The 17,632-nt window shown below is 48.1% G+C and overlaps 1 protein-coding gene across 2 annotated transcripts in view; it reads left to right on the top strand.

Annotated features, from left to right (window-relative positions):
- The window catches only part of arap2 (ArfGAP with RhoGAP domain, ankyrin repeat and PH domain 2), a 598,549-nt gene that overhangs the window by 407,714 nt on the left and 173,203 nt on the right, over positions 1-17,632 (top strand). For both annotated transcript variants that reach the window (XM_070870551.1, XM_070870553.1), the window contains exons 19-20: positions 7,710-7,776; positions 11,262-11,425. In XM_070870551.1, coding sequence (XP_070726652.1) covers positions 7,710-7,776; positions 11,262-11,425 — 231 coding nt within the window. The remainder of the gene's footprint in view (positions 1-7,709; positions 7,777-11,261; positions 11,426-17,632) is intronic.

A 17,632-nucleotide genomic window follows, 5' to 3' on the forward strand; every position in this document is an offset into this window, starting at 1 on the left:
GTAACTGAAGTCCCTCATCCCTGGAGCCATTGTTGTAAATCTTTTCTGCACCCTCTCCAAGGCCTTCACAACCTTCGTAAAGTGCAGTGCTCAGAATTGGACACAATATTCCAGTTGAGGCAGAACCAGTGGTTTATAAAGGTTCACCATAACTTTCTTGTTTTTATTTATGAAGCCCAAGATCCTGTAAGCTTTTTTAACCACTTCCTCAACCTGCCCTGCCACCTTTAACAATTTGTTCACACATACCCCCAGGTTTCTCTGTTCATGCACCCACTTTAGAATTATACCCTTTAGTTTATATTGCCTCTCCTCGTTCTTTCCACCAAAATTTATCATTTTGCACTTTTCTGCATTAAATTTCATCTGCCACATGTCCGCCCATTCCACCAGCCTGTCTATGTCCTCGAAGTCTATCACTATCCTCCTCACTGTTCACTATATGGCAAAGTTTTTAGTATCATCTGCAAATTTTGAAATTCAGATCTACCTGTGAATGGGCAGCCAACACTCTCTCCTGAAAGAGGTAGGAGCCTACTTGAACAGGCAAATTGTCAGTTGTAGGAACATCATTAGTAATTTTTAGTACTAATTAGCATGGTGAGGTTGCAGAGGTGTGTCACGAGTCACACCTGTCGGGGTATTCCTTGTCCCTCAACAGCCATCCTGTCACATTGCTGGGAAGGTTAAAAACTGTGGCGATGGTAGACTGCCTCAGGTTAATGTATCATGGCAGCTGCTTGGGTATCTTGCAGACACTTACATAATGCTTTTTGTGTGATCAACCACTAGCTGCACATTGATGGAGCGGCAGGCTTTTGTATTGGCAAATGTTGCTGGCGGATGTTATGGTGTCCTGATGACAACATCTGTGCAGTCAATGATGCCTGGGCATGAGGGAAGTGAACCACTGCTACAAATCCCTGAGCTTTCTGATGTTGACTGTTGAGGTCAATGGGGAAGGTGATGTACTGATCAGCCCTTGTGAAGAGAGCGTCAGTCACCTGCTGAATGCAGCTTTGTACTGCAGACTGGGAGATGTGGGTGATGTCCCCTCTAACAGACTGGGAGGAGCCAGTGGCAAAGAAGCAAGGGGCCGTGATGACTTTGAGAGCCACTGGGAGAACATGGCACCTGGTCCAGCAGGCAGCAAGTCCTGTTGCAGGAGGCTGCAGAGGTCTGCGACAATCTGCCTGGAGAAGCACAGCTGATCCATTACTTTTCAGCTAGATCCAAGGAAGAGACTCTCGGCCTAGAAACATAGAAACATAGAAAATAGGTGCAGGAGTAGGCCATTCATCCCTTCTAGCCTGCACCTCCATTCAATGAGTTCATGGCTGAACATGCAAATTCAGTACCTCCTTCCTGCTTTCTCGCCATACCCCTTGATCCCCCTAGTAGTAAGGACTTCATCTAACTCCCTTTTGAATATATTTGGTGAATTGGCCTCAACTACTTTCTGTGGTAGAGAATTTCACAGGTTCACCACTCTCTGGGTGAAGAAGTTTCTCCTCATCTCGGTCCTAAATGGCTTACCCCTTATCCTTAGACTGTGACCCCTGGTTCTGGACTTCCCCAACATTGGGAACATTCTTCCTGCATCTAACCTGTCTAAACCCGTCAGAATTTTAAACGTTTCTATGAGGTCCCCTCTCATTCTTCTGAACTCCAGTGAATACAAGCCCAGTTGATCCAGTTTTTCTTGATAGGTCAGTCCCACCATCCCGGGAATCAGTCTGGTGAATCTTCGCTGCACTCCCTCAATAGCAAGAATGTCCTTCCTCAAGTTAGGAGACCAAAACTGTACACAATACTCCAGATGTGGCCTCACCAAGGACCTGTACAACTGTAGCAACACCTCCCTGCCCCTGTACTCAAATCCCCTCGCTATGAAGGCCAACATACCATTTGCTTTCTTAACCGCCTGCTGTACCTGCATGCCAACCTTCAATGACTGATGTATCATGACACCCAGGTCTCGTTGCACCTCCCCTTTTCCTAATCTGTCACCATTCAGATAATAGTCTGTCTCTCTGTTTTTACCACCAAAGTGGATAACCTCACATTTATCCACATTATACTTCATCTGCCATGCATTTGCCCACTCACCTAACCTATCCAAGTCACTCTGCAGCCTCATAGCATCCTCCTCGCAGCTCACACTGCCACCCAACTTAGTGTCATCCGCAAATTTGGAGATACTACATTTAATCTCCTCGTCTAAATCATTAATGTACAATGTAAACAGCTGGGGCCCCAGCACAGAACCTTGAGGTATCCCACTAGTCACTCCCTGCCATTCTAAAAAGTACCCATTTACTCCTACTCTTTGCTTCCTGTCTGACAACCATTCTCAATCCATGTCAGCACACTACCCCCAATCCCATGTGCTTTAACTTTGCACATTAATCTCTTGTGTGGGACCTTGTCGAAAGCCTTCTGAAAGTCCAAATATACCACATCAACTGGCTCTCCCTTGTCCACCCTACTGGAAACATCCTCAAAAAATTCCAGAAGATTTGTCAAGCATGATTTCCCTTTCACAAATCCATGCTGACTTGGACCTATCATGTCACCTCTTTCCAAATGCGCTGCTATGACATCCTTAATAATTGATTCCATCATTTTACCCACTACTGAGGTCAGGCTGACCGGTTTATAATTCCCTGTTTTCTCTCTCCCTCCTTTTTTTAAAAAGTGGGGTTACATTGGCTACCTTCCACTCGATAGGAACTGATCCAGAGTCAATGGAATGTTGGAAAATGACTGTCAATGGCTATTCCAAGGTCACCTCCTTAAGTACTCTGGGATGCAGTCCATCAGGCCCTGGGGATTTATCGGCCTTCAATCCCATCAATTTCCCCAACACAATTTCCCGACTAATAAAGATTTCACTCAGTTCCTCCTCCTTACTAGACCCTCTGACCCCTTTTATAAACGAAAGGTTGTTTGTGTCCTCCTTAGTGAATACCGAACCAAAGTACTTGTTCAATTGGTCTGACATTTCTTTGTTCCCCGTTATGTCTTCCCCTGATTCTGACTGCAGGGGACCTACGTTTGTCTTTACTAACCTTTTTCTCTTTACATATCTATAGAAACTTTTGCAATCCGCCTTAATGTTCCCTGCAAGCTTCTTCTCGTACTCCATTTTCCCTGCCCTAATCAAACCCTTTGTCCTCCTCTGCTGAGTTCTAAATTTCTCCCAGTCCCCGGGTTCGCTGCTATTTCTGGTGCAGACCGTCCGGTTTGTACTGATCCCACCTCCCCCAGAACCGGTTCCAATGCCCCAGGAATTTGAATCCCTCCCTGCTGCACCACTGCTCAAGCCACGTATTCATCTGCGCTATCCTGCGATTCCTACTCTGACTAGCACGTGGCACTGGTAGCAATCCCGAGATTACTACTTTTGAGGTCCTACTTTTTAATTTAGCTCCTAGCTCCTTAAATTCGTCTCGTAGGACCTCATCCCTTTTTTTACCTATGTCGTTGGTACCAATGTGCACCACGACAACTGGCTGTTCTCCCTCCCTTTTTAGAATGTCCTGCACCCGCTCCAAGACATCCTTGACCCTTGCGCCAGGGAGGCAACATACCATCCTGGAGTCTCGGTTGCGGCTGCAGAAACGCCTATCTATTCCCCTCACAATTGAATCCCCTATTACTATCGCTCTCCCACTTTTTTTCCTGCCCTCCTGTGCAACAGAGCCAGCCACGGTGCCATGAACTTGGCTGCTGCTGCCCTCCCCTGATGAGTCATCCCCCCAACAGCACTCAAAGCAGTATATCTGTTTTGCAGGGGGATGACCACAGGGGACCCCTGCACTACCTTCCTTGCACTACTCTTTCTGCTGGTCTTCCATTCCCTATCTGGCTGTGGACCCTTCTCCTGCGGTAAGACCAACTCGCTACACGTGCTACTCATGTCATTCTCAGCATCATGGATGCTCCAGAGTGAATCCACCCTCAGCTCCAATTCCTGGCAAGCCCATTATGTGGCACTTTATCAAATGCCTTTTGGAAATCCATGTACACCACGTCAATCACCCTCATCAAGCCTCTCTGTTACCTCATCAAAAAACTCAATCAAATTAGTTAAACATGATTTGCCTTTAACAAGTCCTTGCTAGCTTTTCTTAATTAATCTTCGTACTCCCTGGACAGTGAATATTTTGGAATCAGGGAAGACTTCGCTGCCATCACTATGGCTGGAGATGTCTGGTAATTAGGGCCATGTCAAAAGACTTGGGAGCAACTAGAAACACTGTTCTATGGTTCCTCTTTATCTTCTGTGCTTGCTATTCTATCTCTCTCTCTCTCCCATTTCCCTCCCCTTCTCTCTCTTTCCACTCCATTTATTTTTTGTTGTCCTCTTTCTGGGATCTGGACAGTGAGCAGTTGCCAAAGCTGATGCTGAATTTTGTTTTGTTAATGCCCCTGTGAAGAGCCTGTGAAGATGTTTTACTATGTTAACGGCACAATGTAAATGTTGTTGTTGTTGAAGGACAAAGAGGAATGCAGCTGATAGTATTTGCAGTTTTTAGATTGCTGAATATGTACTTTTGAACTTGTGACATAAGGCCTAAGTTGGGCTGGGACTTAAAGTACAGAGGTTGTAACGTGTGTTGTGTTACCTTCAAGTGGGAGAAAATGTAAGTGTCAAGGCTGTTGATTTTGCAATGCATTCGCAGGTTGTGGGAAGGGACAGAGCAATAGCAGGCGGGATGGGGACGTTTGTGGAGAATTATGTTGTTTTGTAAGTTATTGAATTCCTATGGTGCTAATTATGAGTTTAATTTTTGAGAATAAATGGTAGGATAGATAAGGAACTGTCATAGTTGCTGTCCCTGGTAACTTCTGCGACCTGATTGGGTGCACTTCTATGGTCCAATAGAAGAAGGGACTGTACAGCTCTGTGACCTTGAGATTATGCTACGTAATAACTTTTGAAGACTTAATGTATTTGTATGACATTACTTTGTATGCTATTTTAACAGAGGTATTAATCTGTTCATTTTAAATGCAAACACATTAAGCTTTCATATGTTAATATCACACAGCGGAATTGCAAGGTTTATGACACCACAATGTACAAGCACATGATTTACATAATATAGCTACATAGATTCAGTATGCATCTTCTGAATTGCCGCCTTCCTGCGCCTGAAGAACTCCTCCCTGAGTCGCAATGCGGATCCCGCCAACTAAGGGGAACAATGGACAGGATCGTCACCGCGCAGCAGATGCCAAGAGAAATGTAGGGAACAGTAACAACCCCTGTACATGGCCTTCTTCGACCTCACAAAAGCCTTCGACACTGTCAACCTTGAGGGATTATGGAGCATCGCCCTCAGAATCGGCTGTCCTCAAAAGTTTGTCACCATTCTCCGCCTGCTCCATGATGACATGCAAGCCGAGATCCTGACCAACGGATCCACCACAGACCCATTCCACGTTTGGACCAGAGTCAAGCAAGGCTGTGTCATCACACCAACGCTCTTCTCGATCTTCCATGTTGAAATGCTCCATCTCACCCTCGGCAACCTCCACCGCCTCTAGGCCAGATCCAAGGTCATTCCATCCTCCATCATCGAACTACAGTACACAGATGATGCCGGCGTCTGCGCACACTCGAAGGCTGAATTCCAAGCCATCGTCAACACCTTCACCGAGGCGTACGAGATCATGGATCTTACACTAAACATCCACAAGACAAAGGTCCTCTACCAACCTTCCCTGCCACACCGCACTGCACCCCAGTTATCAAAATCAACGACGAAGCCTTTGACAACGTGGACCATTTTCCATACCTCGGGAGCCCATTGTCAGCAAGGGCAGACATTGATGACGAGGTCCAACATCGCCTTCAGTGTGCCAGTGCAGCCTTCGGTCTCCTGAGGACGAGATGAGATTGTTTGAAGACCAGAACCTCAAATCCGGCACCAAGCTCATGGTCTACAGAGCAGTGACGATACCCGCCTTCCTAAATGGCTCAGAGACATGGACTATGTACAGCAGGCACCTCAAAACACTGAAGAAGTACCACCAACGCTGCCTTCACAAGATCCTGCAAATCGATTGGCAGGATAGGTGCACCAATATCAGTGTTCTCGCTCAGGCCAATATCCCCAGGATCGACGCACTGACCACGCTTGATCAGCTCCACTGGACGGCCACATCGCCCACATGCCTGACACGAGTCTCCCAAAACAAGCGCTTTACTCGGAGCTCCGACACGACAAGCAAGCCCCAGGTGGGCAGAGAAAACGTTTCAAGGACACCCTCAGAGCCACCTTGAAAAAATGTAACATCCCCACCGACACCTGGGAATCCCTGGCCCAAGACCACCCAAAGAGGAGGAAAAGCATCCGGGAAGGCGCTGAACACCTCAAGTCTCTTCGCCGGGAGCATGCAGAAGCCAAGCGTCAACAGCAGAAGGAGAGCGCGACAACCCAGGCACCCCACCAACCCATTCCTTCAGCCACCATTTGCCCGACCTGTGACAGAGACTTTCGGTCCCACATTGGACTCTTCAGTCACCTGAGAACTCATTTTTAGAGTGGAAGCAAGTCATCCTCAACTCCGAGGGACTGCCTATGATGATGATGATGATTATTCATAAAGCTATGTAGCTGTGCAATGACCAAACGTTGACTCAAGTAAAGTTAAAAGTAGTGAGCTTAAATTAACAACTAAAACTGTATATTAGAGCAACCATTTTAATATGGTTCTTAATTCTAAAGAAAACTTCATGCTTTTTTAAACTTGCCAGTTGCCTCTCCTGATTGTGTTACCTACCCTCTCTTCCCAACCTGAAGGCATTGGCTTATCATTAGCATGCAGTTCCTTGAGGGCTTCAGTGCTTCTCCCAAGTGGCTGTTATTCATGATTGAGCTGAAGCAGTGAATGTCAAAAGTCACTGTGACCATGAATGCATCACAGCTGAGGCTGATACTGTTGTCACTCAATGTGTGCACACACGAACATTTCCAGCAGAGGTTACTGGTAATGATTCGGAGTGTGCACCCAGAGATGACCGCCATGGCTCAGTGGGTAGCACTGTCACCTCTGAGTCAGAAGGTTGTGGGTCAAGCCGCACTCCAGAGACATGAGCTCAAAAATCTAGGCTGACACTCCAGGGCAGTACTGAGGGAGTGCTACACTTCGAAATTGCCGTCTTGCAGATGAGACAATAAACCGAGGCCCCATCTGCCCTCTCAGGTGGACGCAAAAGATCCCATGGCACTATTTCAAAGAAGAGAAAGGAAATTATCCCTGGTGCCGTGGCCAATATTTATCCCTCATTCAACATTCTAGAACAGATGAGCTGGACATTATGGCATTGCTGTTTGTGGGATCTTGCTGTATGCAAATTGGCTGCCACATTTCCTACACTACACTTCAAAAAAAGTACTTAATTGGCTGTAAAGCACTTAGTGACATCCTGAGGTTGTGAAAGGTGCTACATAAATGCAATATTTTTCTTTCTTTGACTGATTGTTCTTCTTCTCTAGCACAGGGGTGCAAATCCAATTATAACACCCCTATGCTTGCTGCAGCTGAGATCAGGTAACTCAGCAGACTGAAAATCAAACCTGCGATTTTCACTGGGTGGACCTGCTGCACGTTGAGGAAACTTCATACTGGTTTTGCGCAGAAGATTTTCAGTAAAGATATCCAGTTTTCATCTGTTTCTCTCATTCTGTTCACAGCTGTCAGCACTCAGATTGAGAAGTACACTGAGAAGAGGGATGTCTTACTACTGGTGGAAAAAGGAAGGTAGATAATTAGTTTAGATTATTCTTATTCCATGTACATCTGTGAAGTTCTTTGCACATACCAAATATCCAGCATCCTACTAATAATGCTGTGTTGTCTCTTTTTTGGGCTTTTTATCAATATTGACGTAAAATTGCAGCTGCTGATATAGAATTGAAGGCCTTCAGTTGATTATTTTCAAATGTATTAGTGTTTTAAAACATTGCCCATTATTTTAGGAAATTGCAGATTATCATTTTTTTAAATATATTTTATGAAATCTATTTACAACCAAGCACATTTTTTCTAATTATGCTGCTCTTCGGTTAATATCTACTTACTCCACTCCACTGTTGTGTGGATGGTATTAATCCTTGGGTTCCTATAGTATGAGTATCACATGTTAATACAGTCAAATTCCCTCAATGCGATTGCTGCCTTGATATACCCAGATACATTGTTAATTTATATTGACTATTTTTATTCATTAATCGGCTGTTAATTATTCCATTTAGGGATTAAGAATTTCCGTTTTGGGCACAATCGGAGATCCGGGAGCAAATTGTGCTTAAAATTGAGCGCGTTTCAAGATCAAATTAATTTGCATATGGCCGAATGCAAAATCTGTCCTGAAGCAGCACAATTAGGCAGCATTTAAGAACATAATTTTTTCAAAATACAAATGTGCATTAAAAAAATATTCCTTGATATATTTAAGAGTGGTAACCTGGTTCTGCTTTATTAATATAGCTAAAAATGGGTTTATCACAAAAAATAAGGGGCTAGAAATTCAATATCGCTAAAAACCTGCCACCATGGGCCAGAGTTAACGGCTGTTAAAATTGTTGGCGCTGGCAGGACCAGTAAATTGTCACTGGTGGCTAATTAACATTAGCCCAGCAATAAACTTACTGTGCAAGGCCATTTTTGTGGCATTCGTCCCGGCAGGGGGCCCAAGGTAGTGTGGCATTGGCATCATTGCAGCAAGAACAGCCTTCTCTTAAAGCAAGACTGTCATTTTTGAAAACGGTTCAGTCACTTAAAGGGAAACTGCCTTCAAAAATGAAATAAATAAACATCGTTGAAAAAGCTAGTTTTTAGCCCTTCTAAAAAAAATTTACATTTAAAAATAATTCCCCAATGGAAGTTTTCAGCTCTTAAAGCTGAATTGCCTTCTGCACCTAAAAAAAAAGGGAAAAGTGCTTCACTAACACAAATGGTTCAGCACGTCAAGGAAGGGCCACCCAGGGTCTTGCACGCAGAACTCTAGCTTTGTGCAGGGGGGGACAATACTGCAAGAGAGGTCCTCTACCCACCGGGGCTAGGAAACCTTTCAGAAAGAAGGATGTGGGACCAGATCACTGAGGCCGTCACTCCCAGCAGCTTCGACCCCCAAAGAAGCTTCATGACATTAGACCAGTAGTCAAGGTCAGTGAATGCATCTTCAAAAGTCTTCTCCCACCAACTGCACCACTAGTCTCACACACTGCTCATTGCAGGACTCCACCCACCCTAATCGCTCACCGACCAACAATCTGGACCAAACATGAGGCACACCTCCCATTCCTAGCTTCACCTCCACTCCTTGGGGGAGATGGTGCTGGCTATTCTTGGCAAGGGCATGGCTGAGCTCTTGGTCATCGGTGGGGTTGACAGTGAACAAGATGCTGGTATCCTCATACGGTAACCTTGTTATCCACCCTCCCCTCACCACAACTCCATCCTTGTGCCTTCCTCATTTCCCATACCCAAGAAGGCCATCCTTTCCATCCAAGATCTTGCAAGCATTCAGCAGCACTCTCTACACACTTAAAAAAGCTTTTAACATGTATTGCACCAAGCAACTACTTAAATAAAATATTAAAAATTCCAGCCCAAAAGCTTAAATGCAATCTTAGCTGAAAGATGTGTGTGTCTCTTTAAGAAGTGCTGACAGCGTCTGTCGATCTGCTGCACGCTCGCTTTTCAGAGCGAGCTTAGGACCCAGCACTAAACTCAGCACTAACATCCAAGTTCACAATGCTAAGGTCCACACAAAAATGGCAGCCATCGAGTCCCATGCCAGTGCAGGGAGTTCATGGCGACTGCTATTTTTCGCTAGGATTGTGACGATAAGTAGCTCAATTTCTGGGCCACACATTCTTAATCAGAGTGTCTCGTCCACCACCTGCGTGTAATCGGATTTTAAATAACTGAAAATTACTTAAAAAACTATACAGACCATTCACTAGTTAGTTTCTTAGTAAATTTAAAAAAATATTTAAAAGCTTTTAGTGCCCTTACACCAAAAAAAGCTTAATTTTAAGAGCCTCCTTGAAGGCCTGCAAATGGGTACAATTAGCGGAAACTTGCAATGATTAATTCAATCTGGGGAATGGTCAGTGTTGTGGGTGCGGCTAGCTTGCAGTGCAATGTTTTTTACACTAGTGCAAAAGAGTGCGAAAGCTGATTTGCACTGGACGTAATTGCCGCTTGAAATTCCTCGATATTTTGCGCTGGTTTGGCTACTTTTAGGCGAATTGTGTTTGGGGAAAAAAAAGTAGTGGAAACTCCTGCCCATTGTGTTCTAAATGTATGTACGTCATCACACATCAGCAACATACAGTGCACCAGTCGCCATTATCCATTAGAACATGCTCTGCCATCAAAACTGAATCAAATCAAAAAATTAAATCACATCTACGGATGTCATAGTACATGTTATGTGGAGGATAACGGAGGGTGTGGGAGTGAGCACAAGAAATAATCTCACTAAGGTGATCAAATGAGAAAGTGGAAGAGTGTATCTTTAATGGCATGGATTCCTGGGACTTGTTTAAAATAATGGCCCCCTGTTCACAGAGAAGACGCACTGGAATGCTCACTGCAATTTATGACACTGAAGCAGCTGAGGAGGTCGGGAGATCCCACTTGACGGACTGCGTACCAGCAGGAATTAAATCAATTTAACATGCATTTATCAATTTTTTTCTCCTGCAAAATGGGGGGAATAATTTAAATAAAAGACTTTCCTTGCCTTTTAAACATTTTGTTGTCACCTGAATCCCTGAATTGAGATCATTTGCACTGTATTTATTCCAATATAACCATGATTTATTGTAAGATGTTTACATACACATACCAGTATTTAGAATGAAATTAAGTTGGACTTGTGCCTGTCTCTGTGGAAGGTGCTTTCTTTCCAGTCACTGCTGTTGTGGCAGATGTCAGCCAGGATGTTCCATTTGGTTGATACATAATGGCTTCCGCAACAAAGGATTTTATTTGTGATTTAATCACTGCGTGGAGTTAACTTTCAGTGAATTCTTAAGAAATTATCTGCCCTATCTATTAATATCTAAAATTTTAAAAAGTATAGCCTGGCCAAATTACACAGCTGCAATTTCATCTCCAGGTTCAGATGGTTGTTGTCTTTGTTAGCTATCGGTGTTAACAAGTAAGAGCAAACTTTGCTGGCACAAATGGAACATTGCATCAAGGACTAAAAGTTTCCTCTAACCTTGTAGAACTTTGTACATCCATGGTCATACGAAGCTGGATTTCACAGTCTGGCACACTGCCATCAGGAAAGCAGCAGGTACAGATGGTAATGCACTACGAGACCAGCAGCTCAGCAAAAATGACATTCCCATCATCGTAGACAGCTGCATCGCGTTTGTTACACAGTATGGTAAGCAAGCTCATTCTACAGGGTGTCACTGCAAGTCGTACCGATTTGCTTCCTTAATGCCAAAAGCAATTCCATCCATATGTTTTATAGTTTTGAAGAATTTTGTTTGACAAATGCGCTAAACAGATTTCAGTAAACTGTTCCTACTGTGATGGCTGTAAATAGCTGGTTGTAACATTCCTTTTGGAAATGGAAACAATTATTCCAGTTAGTTTAATTTCAGTTGTTGAAACACTTGTACCTCTGACATACCAGTGGTCTATTTGGAACTTTCACAATAAGCCTATTTTTAATGATCTTAACACCCGCAAATAGCTAAGTACAACTGGAAAAATATGCAGAGGTGCATACCTTATTCCTTTCCCCAGCCTTAGGCTGGTGGAGGCAGGGGTAATGTGGGATGTCGACTTTTCCAAGGCCAGCATCAGTACCTTTCCACAACAATTAAAGGAGATGGGGATATTCTTCTGATTTTTTGTTCGTTTTGATTCAAGCTCACTCCCATAAACCTTAACTGGAATGCTCCACTATTACATTGCACTCCGTCCAGTAGCATTGTTAAAAACACAGCTACCCCCACCCATTAGCAATAACAAAAATCAAGTCATCCTTGAGGATGCAGTTCAAAACCAGTTTCTTTGGCATCAGAAATCAAAGCCTATCCTCTCGAACTGGTTCTCTTCATATAGTAACGATCATTTTGATTTTGTGCTTATCCAGGTGAGAGATGGAGGGATGGAGACCCTCCATCAGGGTGCGTGGGATGGAGACCCTCCATCAGACCACTGCTGCTGAGGTGCTCTGCACTTGCGTGTGTCAACATGCTTTTGTTTCCATCTTGGCTCCTGAGCTGCTTTTATTTCCAGCACCATTATCTCCCACCTCCTCAGCTATTCACACATTCTCTGTGTTCCATAAATAACTTTAGTTATTTGGATTTCTCTTATTATGTCTCCTTTTATTTCAAGTGAATATCACTTCTGTCACTTAACCATCTTCTTGTTTTCCACTGAAGCACTTTATAGGCCATTCTATTTCTTCTCTTCAGTGTGTGTGTGTGTGTGTGTGTGTGTTTCCCCTCCCCCTTCCCTTTGTTCTGTTCCATTTTAAATGTTGTTCTTCTGTAATATCTTCCAGGTCTGATGAAGGGTCCACACCTGCAATTTTGACTTGTCTTTTTTCTCCACAGATGCTGCTTGAACTGCTGTTTCCACATTTTTTGTTTTCGTTTGACAGATGACTCTGCTGAATTGACAAAAAGCAAACACAAGTGTCTGTATCAAACGCACTCTGCTCATGCATAGAATAGCCTAGTTACAATGTAGGATTTCCAGTACTCATGCCTCAACTCCAGCGTTGGACGAGCATGCCCCAGTGCACTACTGTGACATTTCCATTTCCCACAGTGTCTGTTTTTACAGATTCCTGAGTGTGATTGACAAATTAGAAGCGAATTATAAGCATTTTTTGTGCTATGGACTTGCAGTCACTGAGAATACCCAAACTCTCTTCACGCAGGATACTTTGCTTTGACACCAGCAGCATCTGCATACAGCTCTTATCTCCACGGTAGAAATGATGTTCAAGTTTAAAATCGGGTGAAATAAAATAAAATGGTTCGTAGTCAACCTGTAGAATCTGGAAACAATACAACTAGCAAAGGAGGAACTGGACCCTGATTTCTCTGCTAATATACGGATTAAAATAAAGTAGATATATGTGGCATTATTTTTCCCAACAAGTTTGTGAATTTAATAATAAAAGCAAGCATTGTCATTTAAAGAAGAAAAAAATATATAACAAAACAGAAAATGCTAGAAACGCACATCAGGCCAGTCAGCATCTGTAGAGTTAAACTCAAGTTGACATTTCAGGTGCAGATCCTTCATCACTACTCGAACATAAGAGGCAGACGGGCATATTAATACAACCAGAAAAATAAAATATAGATAGGGGCCGAAATTGGTCGAAACTGATGGTCCGCTCATTTCTCGGCGGTATGTCGTTGCATACTGCCCGTTAGAGTGTGCGCGATTTTCATGACTTTTTTCTCTGCGGTAAGCCGAGCGGAGTGCATCGGGTGGAGCGGAGTGCAGCCGGCGGTGTGCGATGGAAAGGCCTTTTCACTTGGGAATCTTCGGTTCCCGAGTTGTGCGCACGCGCATGCTGCTGCGAAGCTCCGCCCCCCCCGAGAGGCACCGACGAGAGGCCAGAGAGACTACTGGCCTGAGAGCAATGTGGGGGTATGTACTGTATTCCCTTGTGCAAAATAGCACTTATTTATTTTGATTGGAAGTTTTATTTACTGGTACTTTTAAATGAGGTTTTGTTTTTTTCTTCAGGTATTTTTCCAATATATATATAGCGGTGAACTTAATGGGAAGAGTGAGATCGGTGCGGTGAAGGGAATGCTGTGGGGGGGTGTGGGGAATCTCTGTGGGGGGGGAGAGATCGCCGCTGCAGGGGCGGGGGGAGAAGGTCTCACTGTGGGGGGGTGGGGGAGTGAAGAGATCGCTGTGGGGGGGGAGGGGAGTGAAGAGATCGCTGTGGGGGGGGGGAGAAGAGATCGCTATGGGGGGGAGAAGAGATCGCTGTGGGGGGGGAGAAGAGATCGCTGTGGGGGGGGGAGTGAAGAGAACGCTGTGTGGGTGGGGTGGAGAGAAGAGATCACTGTGTGGGGGGGGTAGAGAAGAGATCGCTGTGTGGGGGGGGAGAAGAGATCGCTGTGGGGGGGGGAGAAGAGATCGTTGTGGGGGTGGGGGGGGAGTGAAGAGATCACTGTGTGTGGGGTGGGGAGAAGAGATCGCTGTGGGGGGGGAGAGTGAAGAGATTGCTGTGGGGGGGGAGAAGAGATCGCTGTGGGGGGAGGGAGAGTGAAGAGATCGCTGTGTGGGGGGGGAGAGTGAAGAGATTGCTGTGTGAGGGGGGGTAGAAGAGATCGCTGTGGGGGGGGGGGAGAGTGAAGGGATTGCTGTGTGGGGGGGGGTAGAAGAGATCGCTGTGTGGGGGGGGGAGAGTGAAGAGATCGCTGTGTGGGGGGGGAGAAGAGATCGCTGTGGGGGGGAAGAAGAGATCGCTGTGTGGGGGGGGAGAGTGAAGGGATTGCTGTGTGGGGGGGGGTAGAAGAGATCGCTGTGTGGGGGGGGAGAGTGAAGGGATTGCTGTGTGGGGGGGGGGTAGAAGAGATCGCTGTGTGGGGGGGGGAGAGTGAAGAGATCGCTGTGTGGGGGGGGAGAAGAGATCGCTGTGGGGGGGAAGAAGAGATCGCTGTGTGGGGGGGGGAGAGAAGAGATTGCTGTGTGTGGGGGGAGAAGAGATCGCTGTGGGGGGGAGGGGAGTGAAGAGATCGGTGTGGGGGGCGGGGAGAAGAGATCGCTATGGGGGGGGAGAAGAGATCACTGTGGGGGGGGGAGTGAAGAGATCGCTGTGTGGGTGGGGTAGAGAAGAGATCGCTGTGTGGGGGGGGAGAGAAGAGATCGCTGTGTGGGGGGGGGAGTGAAGAGATCGCTGTGTGGGTGTGGGGGAGAGAAGAGATCGCTGTGTGGGGGGAGAAGAGATCGCTGTGGGGGGGGAGAGTGAAGAGATCGCTGTGGGGGGGGGGGAGAAGAGATCACTGTGTGTGGTGGGGGGAGAAGAGATCGCTGTGGGGGGGGGGGGAGAGTGAAGAGATCGCTGTGGGGGGGGAGAAGAGATCGCTGTGGGGGGGGGAGAGTGAAGAGATCGCTGTGGGGGTTGGGGGAAGAAGAGATCGCTGTGGGGGTTGGGGGAAGAAGAGATCGCTGTGGAGAGGAGGAGTGAAGAGATCGCTGTGTGGGGGGGGAGAGAGGAGATCGCTGTGTGGGGGGGGGGAGAGAAGAGATCGCTGTGTGTGTCGGGGGGGAGAGAAGAGATCGTTGTGGGGGGGAGGGGAGTGAAGAGATTGCTGTGGGGGGCGGAGAGAAGAGATCGCTGTCGGGGGGAGAAGAGATCACTGTGGGGGGGGGAGAGAAGAGATTGCTGTGGGGGGGAGGGGAGAAGAGATCGCTGTGGGGAGGGGGGAGAGAAGAGATCACTGTGGGGGGGGGGGAGAAGAGATCGCTGTGGGGGGGAGGGGAGAAGAGATCACTGTGGGGGGGGGAGAGAAGAGATTGCTGTGGGGGGGAGGGGAGAAGAGATCGCTGTGGGGAGGGGGGAGAGAAGAGATCACTGTGGGGGGGGGGGAGAAGAGATCGCTGTGGGTGGGGAGAGAAGAGATCGCTGTGGGGGGGGGGGGGAGAAGAGATCGCTGTGGGGGTGGGGGGAGAAGAGATCGCTGTGGGGGGGGGCGAGAAGAGATCGCTGTGGGGGGGGGGGAGAAGAGATCACTGTTTGGGGGAGGGGAGAAGACATCGCTGTGGGGAGGGGGGAGAGAAGAGATCACTGTGGGGGGGGGGGGAGAAGAGATCGCTGTGGGTGTGGAGAGAAGAGATCGCTGTGGGGGGTGGGGGAGAAGAGATCGCTGTGGAGGGGGGGAGAGAAGAGATCACCGTGGGGGGGTGGAGGGGAAGAAGAGATCGCTGTGGGGGGGAGGGAGAGAAGAGATCACCGTAGTGGGGGGGGGAGGGGGAGAAGAGATCACTGTGCGGGGGGGCTGCGTAGAAGAGATCGCTGTGTGGGGGGGGGGGGAGAGTGAAGAGATCGCTGTGTGGGGTGGGGGGAGAAGAGATCGCTGTGGGGGGGAAGAAGAGATCGCTGTGTGGGGGGGGGGGAGAAGAGATCGCTGTGGGGGGGGAGGGGAGTGAAGAGATCGGTGTGGGGGGGGAGAAGAGATCGCTGTGTGGGGGGGGGGGAGAAGAGATCGCTGTGGGGGGGGAGGGGAGTGAAGAGATCGGTGTGGGGGGGGAGAAGAGATCGCTATGGGGGGGGAGAAGAGATCGCTGTGGGGGGGGAGTGAAGAGATCGCTGTGTGGGTGGGGGAGAGAAGAGATCGCTGTGTGGGGGGGGGAGAGAAGAGATCGCTGTGTGGGGGGGGGGAGAAGAGATCACTGTGGGGGGGGAGGGGAGTGAAGAGATCGGTGTGGGGGGGGAGAAGAGATCGCTGTGGGGGGGGGGGAGAAGAGATCGCTGTCGGGGGTGAAAAGAGATCGCTGTGGGGGTGGGGGGGGAGTGAAGAGATCGCTCTGTGTGGGGGGGGAAGAAGTAATCGCTGTGGCGGGGGGGAGAGTGAAGAGATCGCTGTGGGGGGGGGAGAAGAGATCGCTGTGTGGGGGGGGGGGGAGAGTGAAGAGATCGCTGTGGGGGGGGGGAGAAGAGATCGCTATGGGGGGGAGAAGAGATCGCTGTGGGGGGGGGGGGAGTGAAGAGATCGCTGTGTGGGTGGGGGGGAGAGAAGAGATCGCTATGTGGGGGGGAAGAGAAGAGATCGCTGTGTGTGGGGGGGAGAAGAGATCGCTATGTGGGGGGGGGGAGAAGAGATCACTGTGTGTGGGGGGGAGAAGAGATCGCTGTCGGGGGGGGAGAAGAGATCGCTATGTGGGGGGGAAGAGAAGAGATCGCTGTGTGTGGGGGGGAGAAGAGATCGCTGTCGGGGGGGGAGAAGAGATCGCTGTGAGGGTGGGGGGGAAGTGAAGAGATCGCTGTGTGTGGGGGGGGAGAAGTAATCGCTGTGGCGAGGGGGGAGAGTGAAGAGATCGCTGTGGGGGGGGGGAGAAGAGATCGCTGTGTGGGGGGGGGAGAAGAGATCGCTGTGTGGGGGGAGGAGAGTGAAGAGATTGCTGTGGGGTCGGGGGAAGAAGAGATTGCTGTGTGTGGGTGGGGGGAGAAGAGATCGCTGTGGGGGGTGGGGAGAGTGAAGAGATCGCTGTGGGGGTGGGGGGGGAAGAAGAGATCGCTGTAGGGGGAGGGAGAGTGAAGAGATCGCTGTGGGGGTGGGGCCAAGAAGAGATCGCTGTGGAGGGGGGGAGTGAAGAGATCGCTGTGTGGGGGTGGGGGAGAGAAGAGATCGCTGTGTGGGGCAGGGGGAGAGAAGAGATCGCTGTGTGTGTGCGGCGGGGAGAGAAGAGATCGCTGTGGGGGGGAAGGGGAGTGAAGAGTGAAGAGATTGCTGTGGGGGGGGAGAGAAGAGATCGCTGTGGGGGGGGAGGGGAGTGAAGAGATTGCTGTGGGGGGGGAGAGAAGAGATCGCTGTGGGGGGGAGGGGAGTGAAGAGATTGCTGTGGGGGGGGAGAGAAGAGATCGCTGTGGGGGGGG

This window comes from Pristiophorus japonicus, chromosome 2, assembly GCF_044704955.1.
Source record: "Pristiophorus japonicus isolate sPriJap1 chromosome 2, sPriJap1.hap1, whole genome shotgun sequence".
Classification (NCBI taxonomy): domain Eukaryota; kingdom Metazoa; phylum Chordata; class Chondrichthyes; family Pristiophoridae; genus Pristiophorus; species Pristiophorus japonicus.